The sequence below is a fragment of the Macaca mulatta genome, chromosome 3 (genome assembly GCF_049350105.2).
Source record: "Macaca mulatta isolate MMU2019108-1 chromosome 3, T2T-MMU8v2.0, whole genome shotgun sequence".
Classification (NCBI taxonomy): domain Eukaryota; kingdom Metazoa; phylum Chordata; class Mammalia; order Primates; family Cercopithecidae; genus Macaca; species Macaca mulatta.
The window spans coordinates 181,005,564-181,025,000 of NC_133408.1; the positions used below are offsets into that span (position 1 = coordinate 181,005,564).

At 46.1% G+C, this 19,437-nt stretch overlaps 1 protein-coding gene across 1 annotated transcript in view; it reads left to right on the forward strand.

Annotated features, from left to right (window-relative positions):
- The window catches only part of TMEM178B (transmembrane protein 178B), a 407,540-nt gene that overhangs the window by 119,866 nt on the left and 268,237 nt on the right, over positions 1-19,437 (forward strand). Inside the window, exon 2 of the mRNA XM_002803496.4 lies at positions 18,553-18,666. Coding sequence (XP_002803542.2) covers positions 18,553-18,666 — 114 coding nt within the window. The remainder of the gene's footprint in view (positions 1-18,552; positions 18,667-19,437) is intronic.

Sequence of the window (19,437 nt, forward strand, 5' to 3'; positions counted from 1 at the left end):
TTACTTACTATCATAAAAATAGCATGGGAAAGACCGGACCCCATGATTCAATTACCTCCCCCTGGGTTCCTCCCACAACATGTGGGAGTTCTTGGAGATATAATTCAAGTTGAGATTTGGGTGAGGGCACAGCCAAACCATATCATTCCACCCCTGGCCTCTTCAAATCTCATGTCCTCACATTTCAAAACCAATCATGCCTTCCCAGCAGTCCCCCAAAGTCTTATTTCAGCAATTACCCAAAAGTCCACAGCCCAAAGTCTCATCTGAGACAATGCAACTCTCTTCTGCCTATAAGCCTGTAAAATAAAAAGCAAGCTAGTTACTTCCTAGATACAATGGGGATACAGGTATTGGCTAAATATAGCCGTTTCAAATGGAAGAAATTGGCCAAAACAAAGGGGCTACAGGGCCCACACAAGACTGAAATCCAGCAGGGCAGTCAAATGTTGAAGCTCCAAAATGATCTCCTTTGGCTCCATGTCTCACATCCAGGCCAGGCTGATGCTATAGGTGGGTTCCCATGGATTTGGAAAGCTCTATCCCTGTGGCTTTGCAGGGTACAGCCTCCCCACTGGCAGCTTTCATGGGCTGGTGTGGAGTGTCTGCGGCTTTTCTAGGTGCACGATGCAAGCTGTCGGTGGATCTACTATTCCGGGTTCTGGAGGACAGTGGCCTTCTCACAGCTCCACTAGGTGGTGCCCCAGTAGGGACTCTGTGTGGGGGCTCCCACTCCAAATTTCCCTTCCACACTGCCCTAGCGGAGGTTCTCCTTGAGGGCCCCACCTCTGCAGCAAACTTTTGCCTGGGCATCCAGGCATTTCCATACATCTTCTGAAGTCTAGGTGGAGGTTCCCCTACCTAATTCTTGACTTCTGTGCACCCACAGGCTCAACACCATGTGGAAGCTGCCAAGGCTTGGGGCTTCCACCCTCTGAAGCCACATCTAACCTGTACACTGGCCCCTTTCAACCACAGCTGGAGTGGCTGGGACACAGGGCACCAAGTCTCTAGGCTGCACACAGCATGTGGGCCCAGCCCACAAAACCCCTTTTTCTTCCTGGGCCTCCAGGCCTGTGATGGAAGGGGCTGCCATGAAGGTCTCTGACACGGCCTGGAGACATTTTCCCCATAGTCTTGAGGATTGACATTAGGCTCCTTGCTGTTTATGCACATTTCTGCAGCCGGCTTGAATTTCTCCCCAGAAAATGGGTTTTTCTTTTCTATCGCATAGTTAGGCTGCAAATTTTCCAAACTTTTATGCTCTGCTTCCCTTATAAAACTGAATGCCTTTAACGGTACCCAAGTCACCTCTTGAATGCTTTGCTGCTTAGACATTTCTTCCACCAGATACCCTAAGTTGTCTTTCTCAAGTTCAAAGTTCCACAAATCTCTTGGGCAGGGGCAAAATGCTACTAGTCTCTTTGCTAAAACATAATAGGAGTCACCTTTACTCCAATTCCCAAGAAGTTCCTTATCTCCATCTGAGACCACCTCAGCCTGGACCTTATTGTCCACATTGCTATCAGCATTTTGGGCAAAGCCATTCAACAAGTGTCTAGGAAATTCCAAACTTTCCCACATTTTCCTGTCTTCTTCTGAGCCCACCAAACTGTTCCAACCTCTGTCTGTTACCCAGTTCCAAAGTTGCTTCCACATTTTCAGGTATCTTTTCAGCAACACCCCACTCAACTGGTAGCAATCCACTGTATTAGTTCATTTTCACATTGCTGATAAAGACATACCCGAGACTGGGAAGAAAAAGAGGTTTAATTGAACTTACAGTTCCACATGGCTGGGGAGGACTCAGAATCATGGCAGGAGGTGAAAGGCACTTCTTACATGGTGGCAGCAAGAAAAAATGGGAAAGAAGCAAAAGTGGAAACCCCCAATACACCCATCAGATCTTATGAGACTTATTCACTATCACAAGAATAGCACAGGAAAGACTGGATCCAATGATTCAATTACCTCCCCCTGGGTCCCTCCCACAACACATGGGAATTCTGGGAGATACAATTCAAGTCGAGATTTGCTTGGGGACACAGTCAAACCATATCAGTATGATACTGTACCTATCAATCTGCAGTTCTATTTGCTTTTAATATTATATTTTGAGGTCTGTCATTACACACACAGACATGCACACATACAGTTCTAGTTCATTTATTTTAATGACTCTATAATATTCTATCATGTGAATGTGACCACCTTATACTTTTCCACTTTTTTTGGTTTTCACTCTTTTTTGGATATTTGGTTTTCACTCTTTTTTGCAAGCATGCTGTATTGAACATCCTTGTATATATGTTCTCCTCAGGCACACATGTAGGAGTTTGTCGAGGGGCTGTAAATTTGGGCCATAGGGCATATACATTTCTACTTGACTTTGTCAAGTGTTTGGAATAACTTATACTCCAAATAACAGTTTCTGGAAGTTTCTATTTCCCCTGTCTTTACCAAATCTTGGTATATCTGTTAGCTTTACTGTTTTAATTGGGAAATGGAATGTGGAGCAGCATTTCTGAAAGTTAAAAAATAATAAATTCCATCTTGGCTGGGACTCATCAGGTTAGAGCTAAGGGTTGGGGGTTAGGGGTCACTTGTTTAACTCACAAGTATCATCCTTGCAGGTCAAAGGTGAGTCCTGAGTCATGACTCGCCTGGGTGCATCAAACATCAAACTATACTTGGTGCTGGGCAGCTGCAGCCATGTTTCTGCTTCCATGTCTTGGGGTTATCATGCATGGGTGGAGGAGATGTGCTGGAGAAGCTCACTGGTGTAATTGGTCTTCGAGGGGACTGGAAATCAGGGCACAGTAGGTTCAGTCCTTGAGCCAGGAGTAGGATGGTAGGACACAGCCAGGGTTACAGCATAATGGGAGATGCTGCCTTGGGCTGCGAGTGGGGATGGGGTGAGATGCCAGCAACATGGCAGAGAAAGAAAGTGAGATCAGTACCTGAGGCCAGAAGAAGACGGGATGATAGGAAGCTTCTCCTAGACATTCATTTCTTTTGTTAAACCATGACAGATTTGTGCTTGCTGCATGTCTTAAAGGACATTTGTGGTGTCTGACATCTACAATCTGTGTCCCAAATGGTGCCATAGTATAGTAATAGCAATAACAATTATGGATTGCTTATGACATACCAGGCACAAAATGCTTTACCTATATGAACTTGTTGAATCCTCGCAATATCCCTAAGGGGGTAGATACTTGCACCACACCATTTTAAAATAAAGACACTTGTGTATATAGAGAGGGCTTCATTAATTTGGCCAAGATCCCATATCTAGGGATTCTTAAAGCCAGGATTAGAACCCATGGCAAATTGGCTCCAGCACCCATGCTCTTTATTCTGCATAGTGCTGCTGGACACAGGAGGAAAAGAGTGAATAAGTTGCTATTCCTTTTTTCAGTTCTGTTTTTGAATTTCATTGCAACTAGGGAGTCAGGATAAATTAACACTTCAATTAACATCTGTAATCTAGCCAAGTCATTTAACTTAAACATGGAAATAACCAATTTTGTGAGTAGACAGAGGTATAAAGAGAAACACGATTCATCTATTTGGGGTTTCTACATTCTGTCTGTGATCTTTAGTTTCCACTCAAGTTTTTTGTTTTTTGTCTTTTGTTTTTGAGATGGAGTCTCACTCTCTTGCCTAGGCTAGAGTGCAGTGGTGCGATCTTGGCTCACTGTAACCTCCACCTCCTGGGTTCAAGCAATTCTCCTGTCTCAGCCTCCCAAGTAGCTGGATTATAGGCATGCACTACCACATCTGCCTAATTTTTTTGTATTTTTAGTAGAGATGGGGTTTCACCATGATGGCCAAGCTGGTCTCGAACTCCTGACCTCAGGTGATCCACCAACCTCAGCCTCCCACAGTGTTGGGATTACAGGCATGAGCCACCGCGCCCTGACAGTTTCCATTCAAGTTTTAGCTAAGACATGTAACAGGTTGAAGAAGAAAATAGTCAATCATCTGAATTTTGTTTCTCAAGTACAACTCAGTTCCCCCCAGTTCTTCCCTAATCTCTTCTTTCTCTCTCTCTGAATTAACTGGTAAAAAGGAAAATCAGCATTATGTAACTCCCTTTTCAAAGGAAAAGTGGAAAACTCAGTGATATGCATTTTTTTTTCCCCTAGCTGAAACTAAACATTCATTCCGTTATTTGGAAGCATCTGGGTGGCTGTCTGAATCCTCTCATTTTTATTGAGCTCAGTCTGTACGAAATGCCTGGCCTTGGCCTTCTAGAGGTGCATACCTGGAGGAGGCGGACTTGACTGGGGAGAAGCTGGCTAGCAGAGTGTCTGCCATTGGGTCCCAAAACCCCACACCCAGAGGCGGCGGTGGCAGAGCCCAGGAAAGCCATCTCTGTCCTGGCATCTGCAATTCTGGTGACTCATGAACAATCATTTTACTTTTCTCTGAAGAAGCAGGAATGACGAATTTCCAAGTCTGTTTATCTTCTCCTCGTCCCTTTCCTTTAGGACAACTGCCTCATGCTGAATCCTTAATTTAAAGAAAATGGATGTTTCCCTCTGGCCTGAGAGCTGGGGATTCTTATCAAAAGTGACATTTAAAAAGTGCCAGACTGGCCTCCTTCCTCTTCCTGGCCCATCCTTCATCACCTCTGCCTGCCTCCATCACTGTCTCCCATCTCCAGATCTGTCTCCACTTCCTGGGTCCCCAGAGAGAAAGCATGAGCTCATTGTTTTCCAGTGAAAAACCAGATCTGGTCTCCTTCTCGCCTCGTTTGTCTGTCAGAGCCTGGAGATGGATGATTCTTCCACTGGCTGAAACTGTGCCTGGAGGAGCTGCTCTGGGTATCTGCACCGGGCGTGTGGGGCCGCAGGCAGGGTGGTGGCAGCTCGAGGCTCTGAACTTTCCCCAAGGTCATTAGGGATGTGATGGGAATAAGGGATAGATTATTTACTACACCCCAGATGGTAATCTGAAGCCATACCTCACCTTCTCATTCTTTCCCAAGAAGTCCGTTTCAGACTGGAAAATACATGAGTGAAGTGGGGAAAAAGTAGCCAAATATGCGCAGGCAGGATGGGCCATGAGGGGCACAGACGGTGACAGCTCATTCTTTATTTCCTCTTGTGAAGAAGCAACTATGTAATGACATTTTAAAATGTCTTGTTTAAAACATGCAAAAAAAAAAAAAAAAAAAACCTCAGAAAAGGGGCAAAGGCATTCAGAATCCAGGAAAAAGGGAATTAGGATAAAAAGGTGGTAGCTCCCACTAAAAGGTGACCTTTACAACAGAAGACTGTGAAATGTTATAGGTTGCTACAAAAGTAATTGCGGTTTCTGCCATTAGTAGTAATGGCAACCTACTAGGTGCGTTAGTTAAGGAAAAGAGTCTCTTGATAAAGGAATGAAAAGAACCTGGTTAGCAAATGCAATGAGAAGGCAGAGGAATGGAAGCCATCCAGTATAATTTGGGGAAGATCTCCACCCGTTGTAGCGGGAGAGGTGCCTAGGGGTCCCCCAGTGGGGAGGCTGCTTCTCACTCTTTCTTCCTTTCTTATTTTCTTCCTTTCTTCTTTGCTTCCTTTTTCTTCCTTCTCTCTCCCCCTCTTTTTTCTTCTTTGAGACAGGGTCTTACTCTGTCACTTAGGCTGCAGTGCCATGGTGCCATCATAGCTCATTTAACCATGAACTCCTGGTCTCAAGCCATCCTCTTGCCTCAGCCTCCAAGTAGCTGAAACTACAGGTGCAGGCCACTATGCCTGGCTAATTAAAAATTTTTTTTTGGCTGGGCACGGTGGCTCACACCTGTAATCCCAGCACTTTGGGAGGCCGAGGTGGGTGGATCATGAGTTCAGGAGATCGAGACCATCCTGGCTAACACCGTGAAACCCCATCTCTACTAAAAATACAAAAAATTAGCCAGGCATGGTGGCAGGCGCCTGTAGTCCCAGCTACTCAGGAGGCTGAGGCAGGAGAATGGCGTAAACCCAGGAGGCGGGGCTTGCAGTGAGCCAAGATTGTGCTACTGCACTCCAGCCTGGGCGACAGAGCCAGACTCCGTCTCAAAAAAGAAAAAAATTTTGTAGATAGGGTCTCGCTATTTTGCCTAGGCTGGTCTTGAACTCCTGGGCTCAAGTGATTCTCCCGCCTTGGCTTCTCAAAGTGTTAGGATTATGGGCGTGAGCCACTGTGCTTGGCCCATTTTTATTTCTCAGTTGGAGTGCTGACCACCAGATGATGTAGAAGCACAGGGAGAAGTGGTTTTTCTAGTGCGGCTGAGAGGTGGTTTTTTCTAGTGGGGCTGTCCTGGTTGCGGGTAAAGACAGGATGGCTTGAGGGAGCTGTGGAATGCAAAGTGCTGTGAGCCTGGAGGCAGGTGACCGGTGGCTAGATTTTCAATGAAAGAGTGCACTATCAGGGGATTCCGTGAATATGGACAAGCAGCCCAGTTAGAGGGAGCCCTGGAAAACTGTCCAAAAGGCTTATTAAACAGATGGTGGGTGAGCACACAGCGAGAAAGCAGCGATGCCGGCAGAGTGAACAAGCCATGCCAAGCTGACCTCATTCCCTTTTTGGATATGGTTCTTAGACAGACTGATAGGGGTGAACAGTGTGGGCAAGGCCTCTCGTGACATCCAGGTGGACGAAATGGGAACGTGTGGAAGCAGATCAGGGAGCTGAGTTCCTGGCAGCAGAATGATGGCACCCAAAGCGCTTTCTCCTAACTGCTTGATTTCAGGTCACGACAAGGCTTTGTGTGTGTGCTTGGGTAGAGTTCTGCCTCCAGCACCGCCCTGTGGAAAGATTTTAGTGATGGCTTGGCGAGGATGGCGATGGCCTGCTGATGCAGCATGTGGGACTAATTGCTAATTTGTAGAATGACACAATCATGATCCAAAATTTTTTTCAGGGGCTGGAACAAATAGAAGATCCTACACTGAGGTAACAAACCAAAGTACTGGAAAAAAGCAAAAACAAAACAAAACAAAACAAAAAAACCCAAAGACCTGAAAAATGAGAAAAGACAGTTGCCCAAGCACATGAAGGGGCAGAGTTGGCTTAGTAGCTTTGTTGGAGGAAATCACGTTGGCGCCGTCCTCTCAGGTGACAGCACCGGCACGTGGCAGCCCACAAAGCTAAGAGGAGGCCAGGCCACATGGCCAAAGCTGTGACACCAGACCTGGGAGCCGGTGGCCCTACTGGGTTTGCACAGGTCTGACTGTGCACAGGAGTTACTGTGCCCAGTGCTCCGTGTGACCCTGGGAGAGAGTCTCAACCACAGACTGAACCCGGAGGATGACCAGTGTAGTGATGGGTTTTGTGACTGTGTGGTTGGGGGAGCCGGAAGTGTTCAGCTGGAAGAAAAGGAGACTTGGGGGGTGGGGAGGGGCATAAGCATATTGTCTTTAAATATTTATGGGCTATTGTATGGGAAGGGGATGTTATTGAAGGCTCATCATGGAGCAGGTTTTACACGGGTTATCTCATTTATTCTTCATCTGTTTTCTGAGGTGCGTGCTATTATTATCATCAGTATGTGATGAAATAGAGGCTTTGAGAGGGTGAGCAACTTGCCTAAAGGCTCCTGCTGGTAAGCGGCTTGTCCTGGGAGTGGGGACAGGAATGTGGCTGAGACTTCAGACATCAGATGTGGGGCTAGTGGGCACTCTTTGAGCTCTCCTTCACTTCTGTGTTCTGTGTTACTGTGGAGCTATCTTCTCTCCAGTTTGTTAGGGGAGCTATGGAAGCAAACATTTTGTCTTACTCTGATAAGAGCAGCAGAGTCTGTAGGTGCTGAAAATCCCTGCAAATGGAAAAGTTTTACTTTCTATGTTTCCAGTATAAAACCTTGGAAGATCTCCTGCTTTCCTTCAGAAGAGTCTGGTATTTCCCAAGTTCTTTTCACACGTGTGGCAGGGCATACTTAGGAGTGTGTTAGGTGGATTTGAATCCCACCTCTGCCACCTAATAGCTATGCACTTTTGATAAGGATACGTCTCTAAGCTTCTCAGTCTTCATTTGTGAGTGGGGATAATAATGCACCTCTTAGGATTAAACAAATGAATAAAACAGTTCTGTGCACAGTTCCTAATACATAGAAAGTATTCATTAAACAGAAGCTATTGTTACAATGAATAACAGTACTCAAAGCATCATTTTGACCATCAGGACCACAAAGGTGAAAAACACAAGCTCCTCTATCTCAGAGCTTTTGCCATAGATAGAAATACATGATGAATATATAATAAATGTGTTGTAACAGTAACCAGCAGAAGATGTTAAGGGGCAGGGTAAGGGGGTCAGAAACACGATGGTGGGGTGAGCGGGTGGGTGACAGGTTTTGAAAATGAAATTCCATGTGTGTAATGAGGAGGGTCCCCTGAGCACCTCTCATAACAAACATTTATGTAACATAGAATGAAAAGAAATTAAATATTTAGGACTCAGTCTACGCAATGCACACAAAACAACATTAAAAGGCCACATTGATAAGGCAGCACAAAAAAACAAAGCATACAAAATGGAATGCATTTGAAAGCATTAAAAATAAAAACTAGATAACACTTTTCCTCAGTATGAAGAAAATAAAACCTTCTTTCTGGCTGGGCCTGCAGCAGCTATAAGCCTTGCAAATCCTTGGGCTCAGAACATCTGGGAGGAGCAGAAGGCGCTAAAGAGAAGACGTGGGGGAGGTGGGGTGTGGAGATTTCTTGAAATAAGCCTTTGTGAAGAGTTGCCTCTTAAATAGGGAGAGCTCCTGTCAACATTGCCGGTCTTGATGGAGGTTGCCAAGGGTGTGCCTTCTCTGCCCCTCCCATTTCTGCCCCTGCTGGGGACAGGGCTGTGGGGGGTATGGGAACCACCAGCATGGTTTGCCCACTTTGAAGCCCCAGAATATTCCTGGTTTGCTTCCTGCCCCTTTCATCACTGACAAAGTTTTTCCTTTTAATCTCCAATCTTTAAGCCCCTAGACTCCTGTGTTCCTCCACCCAACTCTCGTGGTCTTCTAAAGAATCCAATGTGATAATGTGAATGCATCTGATAAATGGCCTTCCTAATGTGCTAAAGAAAAATCTCCCTGCTAAAATGTTATTTTAACTTTTTTCTTTTTTAAGAAAATGCTCTTTAAAGAGGAGACGAAGCCTGAGCCTTAAAGCTCTAACTGGTTTTGTCTTTTTTTGTTGGTGGTTTTTTGCCCATGTGCTCTTTCTACTTTTGATTTAATCTTCTATATATTAAGTGCAGGGGATTAGCCAGGCCTCAGGCTAGAAAGTCTAAGAACTGTCAGCCCATTGCGTGAGACAGCATCAAGTCCTAAAGGCTGACAATGTGGTGGGCAGAGGCCAGCATGTGTCACTGGGAGACCCCACATGTGGTCTCCCACTCCAAGCGTTGTCACCGTGGAAAGGTGAGCAACATACAGGACATGGACAGTGTCCCTTCCTTCCTCCCTTTCTTTCTTTCCTCATCAGTAGATGTATTGAGTTTCTTCCATGTACAAGGCACTGTTGCTGCAAAAATAACTCTTGTTCCCAACAAATCTTCCACCCAACAGTGAATCCTTATAGCCGTGGTGTCTGAACTGCTGCACTCACGCTGGAAAGCACAGACCTGGGTTAGCGAGGCCAGAATCTGCATCCTAGCTTTTCCCCTGGCTGGCACAGATGAAGGCCTGGAGGCCTCTTTAGTCAAACAGGACTGGTCCTAGAATACCCCCCACCTGGGGTTTTCATGAGGATGGCATGGGATAATATGGGAGCCTCTGACATGTGGTAGGCATTGAATAGATTTTTGTTTGTTTGTTTGTTTTTTAAAAAAAGGAGCTCTGGGGTGGAGGAAACACACGGACTCTCAGAAGTGGTCCAGTAGTGTGTTCTGGACTACTAGAGTCCATCCTGTGCCTGTAGATAGATGAATACCAAGAGAGGAAAGGGCCTCGGGGGAACCCAAAGGAAGAGAGAACCTGCCTCATCCAACAACGCCCACAGGACCCTTCAAAGCAACCACAGGACTAGATTGTACCCGTTCCTTTTTCAAGCGTGTAAACCATGTCTTTTAAACTCCTCCAGGTCATTGTTCTTAGTTTAGGTTCTCCCAAAAGTGGAGCTTGTGACGGGGACTCTGAGGGAAGCAGGTGTGCAGGAGCTGGAAGCGTGAGACCGGAAAGAGGAAGAAGCCAGTCAAGAAGGTGAGGGAGCCAGTGACTACTGTGAGGTTCAATTCCAGAGGGACCCTCTGAGGAACTGTGCAGAAAGCGTCTCATAATTACTCTCCCAAAGGATGGGGCTGCTGCTCTCCATCTGTCACCCTGTCACCCCCTTGGTTGAGAGCTGCTCTACTGTAGTTGCTCAGCATGGGCTTAGTGGACTTGGGAAGGGAGTGGGGGCAGGGAGGGCTGCTGGGTGCTTGCTGTGGGCACTATTGGCTTGCCCAGGAGAGTCCACTGCAGCTTCAGCTGCAATCAGAGGTGAGCAGAGGGGATGTGGCACAGGACATTGAGGGCAGTTGCACTAGTTTCGTCCACACATATTCCAGACTCATTTTAAGGCATTGTGTGAACACAGCTTGTGGGTGGGAATTCAACCATGGTATGGCTTTGCTGGTAGCTCTCAGATACGGCTTCGGAGAAGAGAGCAGCAGACATTTGGAGCCATTACTTAATTTACCTAGAAGATCATTTGATCAAATAGCAGACCTTGATATCTATTTTTCACCCATCCAAATATAACTGAGGGCTTCCTATGTACCCATTGCTGTGCTTGGCTCTGGAATAGAATGTAAACAAAAGAAATGGCTTCTGACTTTTTTTTTTAAGAGACAGGATCTTGCCCTGTCACCCAGGCTGGAGTGTGGTGGTGTGATCACAGCTCACTGAAGCCTCAAATTCCTGGGCTCAAGCAATGCTCCCACCCCAGCCTCTTGAGTAGCTAAGACCACAGGTGTGTAACACCACACTCAGCTAATTTAAAAAAAAATTTTTTATAGAGACGGGGTCTCACTCTATTGCTCAGGCTGGTCTTGAACTCCTGGCCTCAAGTGATCCTTCCACTTTGGCCTCCCGAAATCCTGGGATTATAGGCTGAGTCACAGCACTTGGCCTGGTTTCTGATTTTGATAAACTCCGTCTAGTGCTGGAAACTGTTCTTCGAATAAAAAAGGGTTTGGGATTAAGGGAGTCTAGGAAAATCTGCTGTAACTGTCCCTTTTTGGGGGAGTCACAGTGTATATTAAAAACTCTTAAAGTCCTGCAATAAGGAAGCCATTTTATACTTTGTTTAACTCAACCTCTCCTAAATACATTGGGCCATCACATTCCAATCCCATCTCACCACTTGTGAAGTGATGGGGGGAGAGAGTTCCCACATTCCAATTCCTCCTCGGCCACCCTGTCAGCACCAGGTGCCCCGGTGCCATTGTGAGTAGTTAAGGGCCTTGCCTTTGCCTTGGGTGCTTCATCCCTTCTCAGCATCTGTGCTCTTTAGGCATCCTCTGTAGCTGAGGGGCCCTCCATCTGGAGGAAGGGGATCTGGGATCTCAGCCCTTCAGACTTATTTACAAGAGCTTTAGCAATGGGTGTCCAGGAGAACAATATTTGATCCAAAGGAATGACTCTCTAATGGAGATATAAAGTACTACAGCATTTGTTTAGGGAAGATAATTTTAGATGGGCTGAAGTTAGGTCCTAGCATTGCCTCTAAAACCACTCTGCCTAGAAGGGCCCTGCTTAATATATATTACCCTTGAGTGATAGACTTCTTTGACAAGCACTCAGGAAGCCCTGGATTGCTGAGAGGTGATACATGTGGGAGAAAAGCTGCCTGCTGGCATTGCTGTAGGTGTGACCAGACTTCAGAATTCAGTGTCACTGCATGCAGTTTCTCTGCCATCTCTGGCACCCTCCCTTCCTTGGTCTGTTTCCATACATCAGAGCTCTTGTTCCACCAGCCTCCTGGGGGTATTGTGTGTGAAAATTTATACTTGATAGACATAGATCTGTGTTTACAGCACGATGCAAACATTTCAGTAATATCATTTCTGAGTTCCTGTGTTCATGTCCCTTTAGTCTTAGGACAGCAACTGATAAGAATAACTAATATTTATTGAGCACTTACTATGTGCAGGGACCACACTTAGTACTTGATGTGAGTTGTCATGCTATGCTTGGGTCTTAAAGGATTTGAGATGGAGAAAAAGTAATGGAGCAGTCTCTTCCCATTGATGGTTCCCCATGTCTCCCTTTGCCACCATGGAGCTCTGGGAAGGAAGAATGTGCTAGCATTGGACTAAGCAAAAGCTAGAGTGATGCATTTGGAAGTGGAAGAGCGAGGGGAGATGCGAGAGGAAGAGCCCTGGAGAAAGAGAGGAATGAGCTGGGTGTTTTGTCTGCCTGTCCAACCTGGCCTCTGCCTTCTGCATCTGCTCTGAGCTCCTGGAGGCTGACCTACCCTCTGGCTTCTAGTTTGGGTTGTGCTACTGGGAGGAACTGATGAGAAATTGAAGGTTGGAGCAGTGAGAGGTTGGGTGTTTCTTCCCTGTCACCTCACCAGGGGTTGGCTGTGACTCTCCACCAAAGGCTGCATCATCTCTGTCCATATGGCCACCCTTGCCAGGTCCTGATAACAGCTTCCTCCTCTGCCCCTCCAGGGCTTGGGTTCATACTAGCTGCTTCTGTTGCCAGCCCTGGGTCCTTTGCACCATCCTGCACTGGTCTCTTCATACTCTGTGCTTAGCTTTGTAAATTGCCCTCCCTGTTTTGTTGTTATTGTGGTAAGGACATTCAACAGGAGATCTACCTTCTTAACAGATTTTCGAGTGTATAATGGTATTATCAACCATAGGCACAATGTTATACAGCAGATCACTTATGTATCTTGCATGACTGAAATTTGTGTCTGTTGAATGACATCTCCCCATTTCTTCCACTCTCCAGCCCCTGGCAACTATGGTTCTCCTCTCTGTTTCTATGAGCTTGGCTAGTTTGAGAATTCATATAAGTGGAATCATGCAGTGTTTGCCCTTCTATGACTGGCTTATTCACTTAGCATAATGTCTAGGTTAATCTATGGTTGTCACATGCAACAAGCTTCCCTTCTTTTTAAAGACCGATTATATGGCACTGTAGGGATGCAATGTTGGATATCGCATGGGTACACGTTTCCTTTATCCTTCACTGCTGATGGACATTTAGGTTGCTTGTATGTTTTGGCTACTGTGAATAATGATGCAATGAACATGGGAGTGCAGATATCTCTTTGAGATAGTGATTTCAATTGTTTTGGATATGTGCCCAGGAGTAGGATTGCTGGATCATTCGTAATTTTTTGAGGAACCGCCATACTGAGCCCCATAGTGGCTGCACTGATTTACAGTCCCACCAATAGCATGCAAGGGTTTTGCTTTCTCCACCTCCTCGCCAGTATTATTTATTTATTTATTTTGATAATAGCCATCCTAACAGGTATGAGGTGATGTCCCCTTGTGGTTTCAATTTGCGTTTCCCTGATGATTAGTGATGTTGGGCATCTTTTCCTGTTGGTCATTTGAATGTCATTGCCTTTGGAGAAATGTCTGTTCACATCCTTTACCCATTTTTTAATCAGGTCGTTCTTTGCTGTTGGGTTAAATTGTCCTTTTTTGAAACTCTCCTTAATTACCTCTGTCTTGCTATGACCCTGACATATGGGCAGGAGGGGTCACCAGCTCAGAAGGCAGAGCATGACTGAGGGTTTAAAGTGTCCCACCAGGCCAGGGGTGGTGGCTCATGCCTGTACTCCTAGCACTTTGGGAGGCAGAGGTGGAAGGATTGCTTGAGCACGGGAATCTGAGACAGCCTGAGCAACATAGTTAGACCCCATCTCTACAAAACATAAGAAAAGGCCAGGTGTAGTGGCTCATGCCTGTAATCCCAGTAATTTAGGAGACTGAGGTGGACAGATCACTTGAGCCTGAGAGTTTGAGACCAGCCTGGGCAATATAGTGGGACCCCATCTCTACTAAAAATAAATAAAAAAAAAATGAACTGGACATGGTGGCATGTGCCTGTAGTCCCAGCTATTGCAGAGGCTGAGCTGGGAGAATCACTTGAGCCCAGGAGCTCCAGGCTGTAGCAAGCTATCATTGTGCCACTGCGTTTCAGCCTGGGTGACATAGTGGGACCCAGTCTCTTTTAAATAAATAAATAAGTCTCCCACAGGGGGCACAGGAAGGAGCCACCTCTGGGGTCTCAACCAGCCAGTCCTCCCCTACCTGAAGCTTCTGGAGGGAGAACGGAGGCTCTGGGCTGGGATGCAGGAATTTGGTGAAGAAGCGTTTGTCCTTCCTTCCTGGGAAGGCCGTGAACTTCTCCATTGCCTTCCAGGTAGCCCCCTCTGCATTGCGTGCTGCAGGAAAACCTGTTTGTATTAGGAAGCCCACATTCTGGGCCTACTTATTTGGTGCCCAGATGGTTCCTGTATTTACAAAAGCCCAGCACACTGACAGGACCTGCAGACACATGGATAAATATTTTCCTTTTCTTTTTAGGCAATATTTGAATCTTTCAAATTTAATTGCTGTCAGAGGCAGGATGCTTGCAATCCCCGAGGCAAAGCAAATAGCCAGGGCCTCCCGCGGGGCTGGGGTGGCTGCTCCAGGCAGGCTCCCCAGCCAGTCACCTGCAGTGCCTGTGGGCTGGCTTCTTGCTCTTGCTGAAGGTCAAGGGCCTCTTCCCTCTCTGGCTGGGTGGGCTGCGGTTGGAGGAGGTTAAGGGAGCTGGCTCCAGCCTGCCTGGAACCAGTGGCAACTTGTTGAGTTTCTGTTGAGGCTGAGAGTATCTGACCTGAGCTAAGAAATCAGGTGCTTCCCTCACACAAGAGTGAGTCACCAATCTGGCCATTCCCAGTGGGACCTGGTTTTGTGTCCCAAGGCTGGGTCTTGGAGGTGTTTCATTGAATCTTGAAATTATTGTAGGTAGGGCTGCTGCTAGCTCATAAGGCAGCATTGTGCAAGTGAGACAAAGGCAGAGCTTCTGGCAGGGCAGCCCCCAGCAACCCCCAGCAGGGTGCAAAGCTTAGCCAAAAGAGGAGCAGCTGAATTTCAGTGCCCAGGTGTCCCTGGGAAGTGCCCTTGTGCAGGACACAACCTGCGCAACTGCACATGTCCAAGGCATGATGGTATTCTTGTTACAGCCTTCTACACTTTATATCTTCCTTTCCTCTTTCTTTGATTCCTTTTTTTTCTCCCAAAACCATTAACCTAGCTACCCCTGGGGCTACGTTTACCAAGTCCATTGAGACACTGTTCTGTGATCATACGCCATTTTCTTCTACCTCACTGTGATTAATAAGCCTCTCCTTGTATTGTCCAGGCAGGGAAGAGGCGTTTGCTCTAGACTCACAGAGTTCTGCAACGATCGCCTCCTTTCATTCGTTAGATTCTAATTTGCCTCAATTATTTTAATTCCTTGCATGTAATAAAAGCAGTTGGATTCTTTACCCACTGCATTCTTACAAAGAACACCTCATATTATTCATTTCTTTCCTCGAAGCACATGTTATTGGTGCTTACCTTGTGCTAGGTGCTGGGAAGATAAAGATGAATGAATAAGACAACATCCCTGCCCTTGAGAAACTCATAATCTAGTCGGGGAGTGAGGCATGTAAACAGATAAATCACAGTGCAGGAGTGTGTTTGCTGCAGGAAGAACAGAAGCAGGGAAGCTGCTGGTGGAACGCCTGCTGCTGGGGTGCAATCTAGATGCAAGGAAGGCTTTGCTGAGTAGCTGCCATTTGAGCCATCTCTTATGATGAGTAGGTTTTTGCTCATCCTAAGGGAAAGAAAGGCAGGAAAGAGAATAAATGCTAAGTCAGGAGTGAATATGGCATATTCAAGGTAAGGTGGGAGGTTCACCTGGCTGGAGCCTGGGGTATGTGAAGGTTGGGGCCTGAAGGGAGCTGGGACTTTATACCTGAGGAGTGTGGGGTTTATCCTGTGTGTAAAGAGGCCAACACAGGGCCTGTGAATGGGGTGTGACATTATCACATTTTCCTTTATAGAATACACTCCACATGGGAGAGTGGCCTAATAGAGGAGACTCTGGTTAGACAGTCCTGGATTTTAATCTTGGCACTGCTACCTCCTTCAGTGACTCATTTAATCTCCTCATGCCTTCACTTTCTCATTAAAAAATAGGGATGAGGGGCCGGATGCGGTGGCTCATGCCTGTAATCCCAGCACTTTGGGAGGCTGAGGTGGGCAGATCACCTGAGGTCAGGAGTTCAAGACCAGCCTGACCAACATAAAGAAACCCCGTCTCTACTAAAAATACAAAATTAGCTGGGTGTGGTGGTGCATGCCTGTAATCCCAGCTACTTGAGGGCTGAGGCAGGAGAATCGCTTGAACCCGGGATCATGCCATTGCACTCTAGCCTGGGAAACAAGAATGAAACTCTGTCTCAATCAATCAATCAATCAATCAATAAAAATTAAAAAAATAGGGATAAGGATGGTAATGCCTACTTAATTTGGTTGTAGAACGGATTGAATGATTAAATGAGTTGATATCCATAACAGAGTTTCCCACCGGTGGAATAAGTCCAAAACCCATAAATAGATTCCAGGTGTGTTGGAAACCCTGGCTTCTTCAGTGCCCTAGGAGCCTGGACAGAGCAGGCAGCCTCATCTGTTCACTCCAGGGTGCCTTGTAAACATCTTCTGTGTGTGCACCACAGCATAAATGAAGTTGGAAACCAGTGGTCTACAGCCTTGGCGAGTCCCTCCTATCTCATAAGTCCTTAAGCGATGTGGTTGTTGACTGTATCAGGACAACTACTACAGGAGGAGGGGAGATAGACAGTAGGTACGAGACTCCGGGGACATTTCTGAAGTAGACCTGGCAGAATTTTGTGACCAGCTGGATGTCAGGAAGGTGGGGCACCCTTGAGGAGGAAGCAGCATTCGCAATGACTGCAGGATTTATGATGTAGACTGGATGGGAGGTGATGCTATTAATGGAAATTGTTATGGAAATTAGAGCATGTGGGGTTGGAGGTGTGAATGTGAATGGAGGAAGTGGAGACTGGCTGGTAGACTCCTTTTTCAACAAGTTTTGCAAGTTAAGGAAGGAGGGTGACAGGATGAAGGCATGAGGAGGAGGTATGCTTAGGGGGAAAGCTGGGGGCATGTGAGAGGCTTCAGGATGCTTGTGGGCTAAAGGAAAAGAGGCAGCAAAGTCGAAAAATGGAAGATGCAGGAAGAGCGCATACTACTCTCTAGAATGTGCTTCTTGGACAGCGTCAGTTCCGCTGGAGGAGTGTCCGCCAATAACTGGCAACTGGGCAGTTGTCCAGATATGATTTACAATAAGGCATCAGTTTCATGAGGCACTGTCTAAATTATTGCACTTCACCAATTGCAGGTTCCCTGCTGACAGTGGGCCGGGGGTCAAACAATTCAATCATGTGCCACCACTTATAAATTGAAAATCAGTGGGGTGCAAAATGGATTACCATCAAAATCCATTCAGGTGCAAAACCAAATTTAAAACCCCCTAACCTTTAAAAATCACCCCTTTCCTGATTCTTCACAATGCTCTGACATTGAGTCTTTATATCCCCCAGATGAGCAAGCGTCAATAGATATGGCTGCAAGAAACCAAAAGTAATGGGGGAAGAGCTCCCCATCGTGCCTTCCTTTTGGAATTTGCAAACAGGGTAGATTTATGCATTAATGCACTGGTAATTCTGTTAGTTTCTCTGAGGCAGTGGTTCTCAAACTTAAGTGTGTAATAAAATCCCTGGAGGGCTGATGTAAATTCAGATTGCCAGGCTCTACTTCCTAGTTTGACTCAGTAGGCCTGGGGTTGAGCCTGAGAAGTTGCATTTGTAGCAAGTTCCTAGGGAATGCTGGTGTTGCCGGCCCTGGGACCACACTTCGAGAATCTCTGCCCTAAGATCTAAATTTGACAATCTAAGATCTATTTTGAGAATCCACAAGTAAAGCATGCTTTGATTGGTGTTAAGTCTGTTAATAAATCAAAATTTTGTTCAAGAAACCTGAAAAGAGACTAGTTCAAAGAGACCCAGATTAATCTGAGTGCTTTGTGTTCAGAGGTGAGGTTGGGAGGATGACATTGAGAGGATGGAGGCCCCCCCCACACCATTCCCCCAGCTCACCATTCCAGAAAATTGTGTGTGCTCAGAGCACAAATGATATCATTAAGGCTTAACAAAGCCTGCTCTCTGCTGGTCCCTGGATGGAAACTGTTGATGTCTTTTGATGCCAAACTTCCTCTCTTGACTTGGAAGTTGATGTTCCTGGGAATGTTAGACAAGCTGCTGTCAGCCTAAACATTGGTTCTTCCCACCTCTGCATGATCCTGGGATGTATTTTTCCATCTAAATCAATGCTATTTGATTGTAGTTCTACTCTCTTGCTCTTTTGGAGTTGAAGGTATTGTCTTTCTGTAGTTGTCACCAGGCCCAATATGAAATGTCTTCTTCTCCAGGATGGAAAAATTAATCCCAGAACTAGTCCATATGTGGTTGCTGCTTCCTTAACATTTTGTTTCCTGTCTCTCTCTTCCAGGAGAAATTGAGCGATGCACGTACATCAAATACCACTACTCCTCAGCAACCATCCCCAGGAACCTCACTTTCAACATCACGAAGACCATCCGTCAGGACGAGTGGCATGCCCTACGTAAGTGCACCTGAGTCTCGGTGGCTGTGACTGTGCCATGAGGTCCCCTTTGGAGGGATCGGAGGATTGGATATGCCTCCTTCTGGGGTCTCTGGATGGTCTCAGAACATTGAGATGGTTCCGTAAAGTGCCAATACCTTTGGGTCAGAATTGCCTCAGTTGGTTTTGATTGCATTATAAATTTGGGGAGTTTGCTTCTAAAATTAAAGAACAAACCAACCATCAAAACTACAGAAATGACTAGCAATTAGACAGTTACCTTATTTCACCACCCTGGTAGGCATGTAAGATTTCACTTACCTGACTGAACCAACTCTTGGGATTTATTAATAATTCCAGCCTGTCTCCAAGTTGCTTGGAATATTATTGTGGTAACCTGTTAGTCCCTTGGGTTGCATTGGTAAAGGATGAGACCAGCTGGTGGTTGCAGGATGCATCACATTGGAGATGTGCATCTGGGTAGGTCACTAAGAAGTAGGATGTGGTCTTTAAATCTACTGTTTACCCTTAAATGATAGGTTTTGGAACCCTGGTTCATGTGCAATTCCTCAGCAAAGATCAGAATATCTATGTGCACTGGTTAGGGCATTTCTTGGCTAGGGATCCTCAGAGACTTAAATGACAACGAGAGGGTTAGTTAATAAGCAAACAGAGTTTGTTGGCTATTTTTACTCTTCTCCTCCATTGGGATACACTGCCTGTCTGTGGCAGGAGAGCTTTGCTTCCTGCAGGCGCAGTTCTTCAAGCTGACACATTCTTACTGTCAGCAAG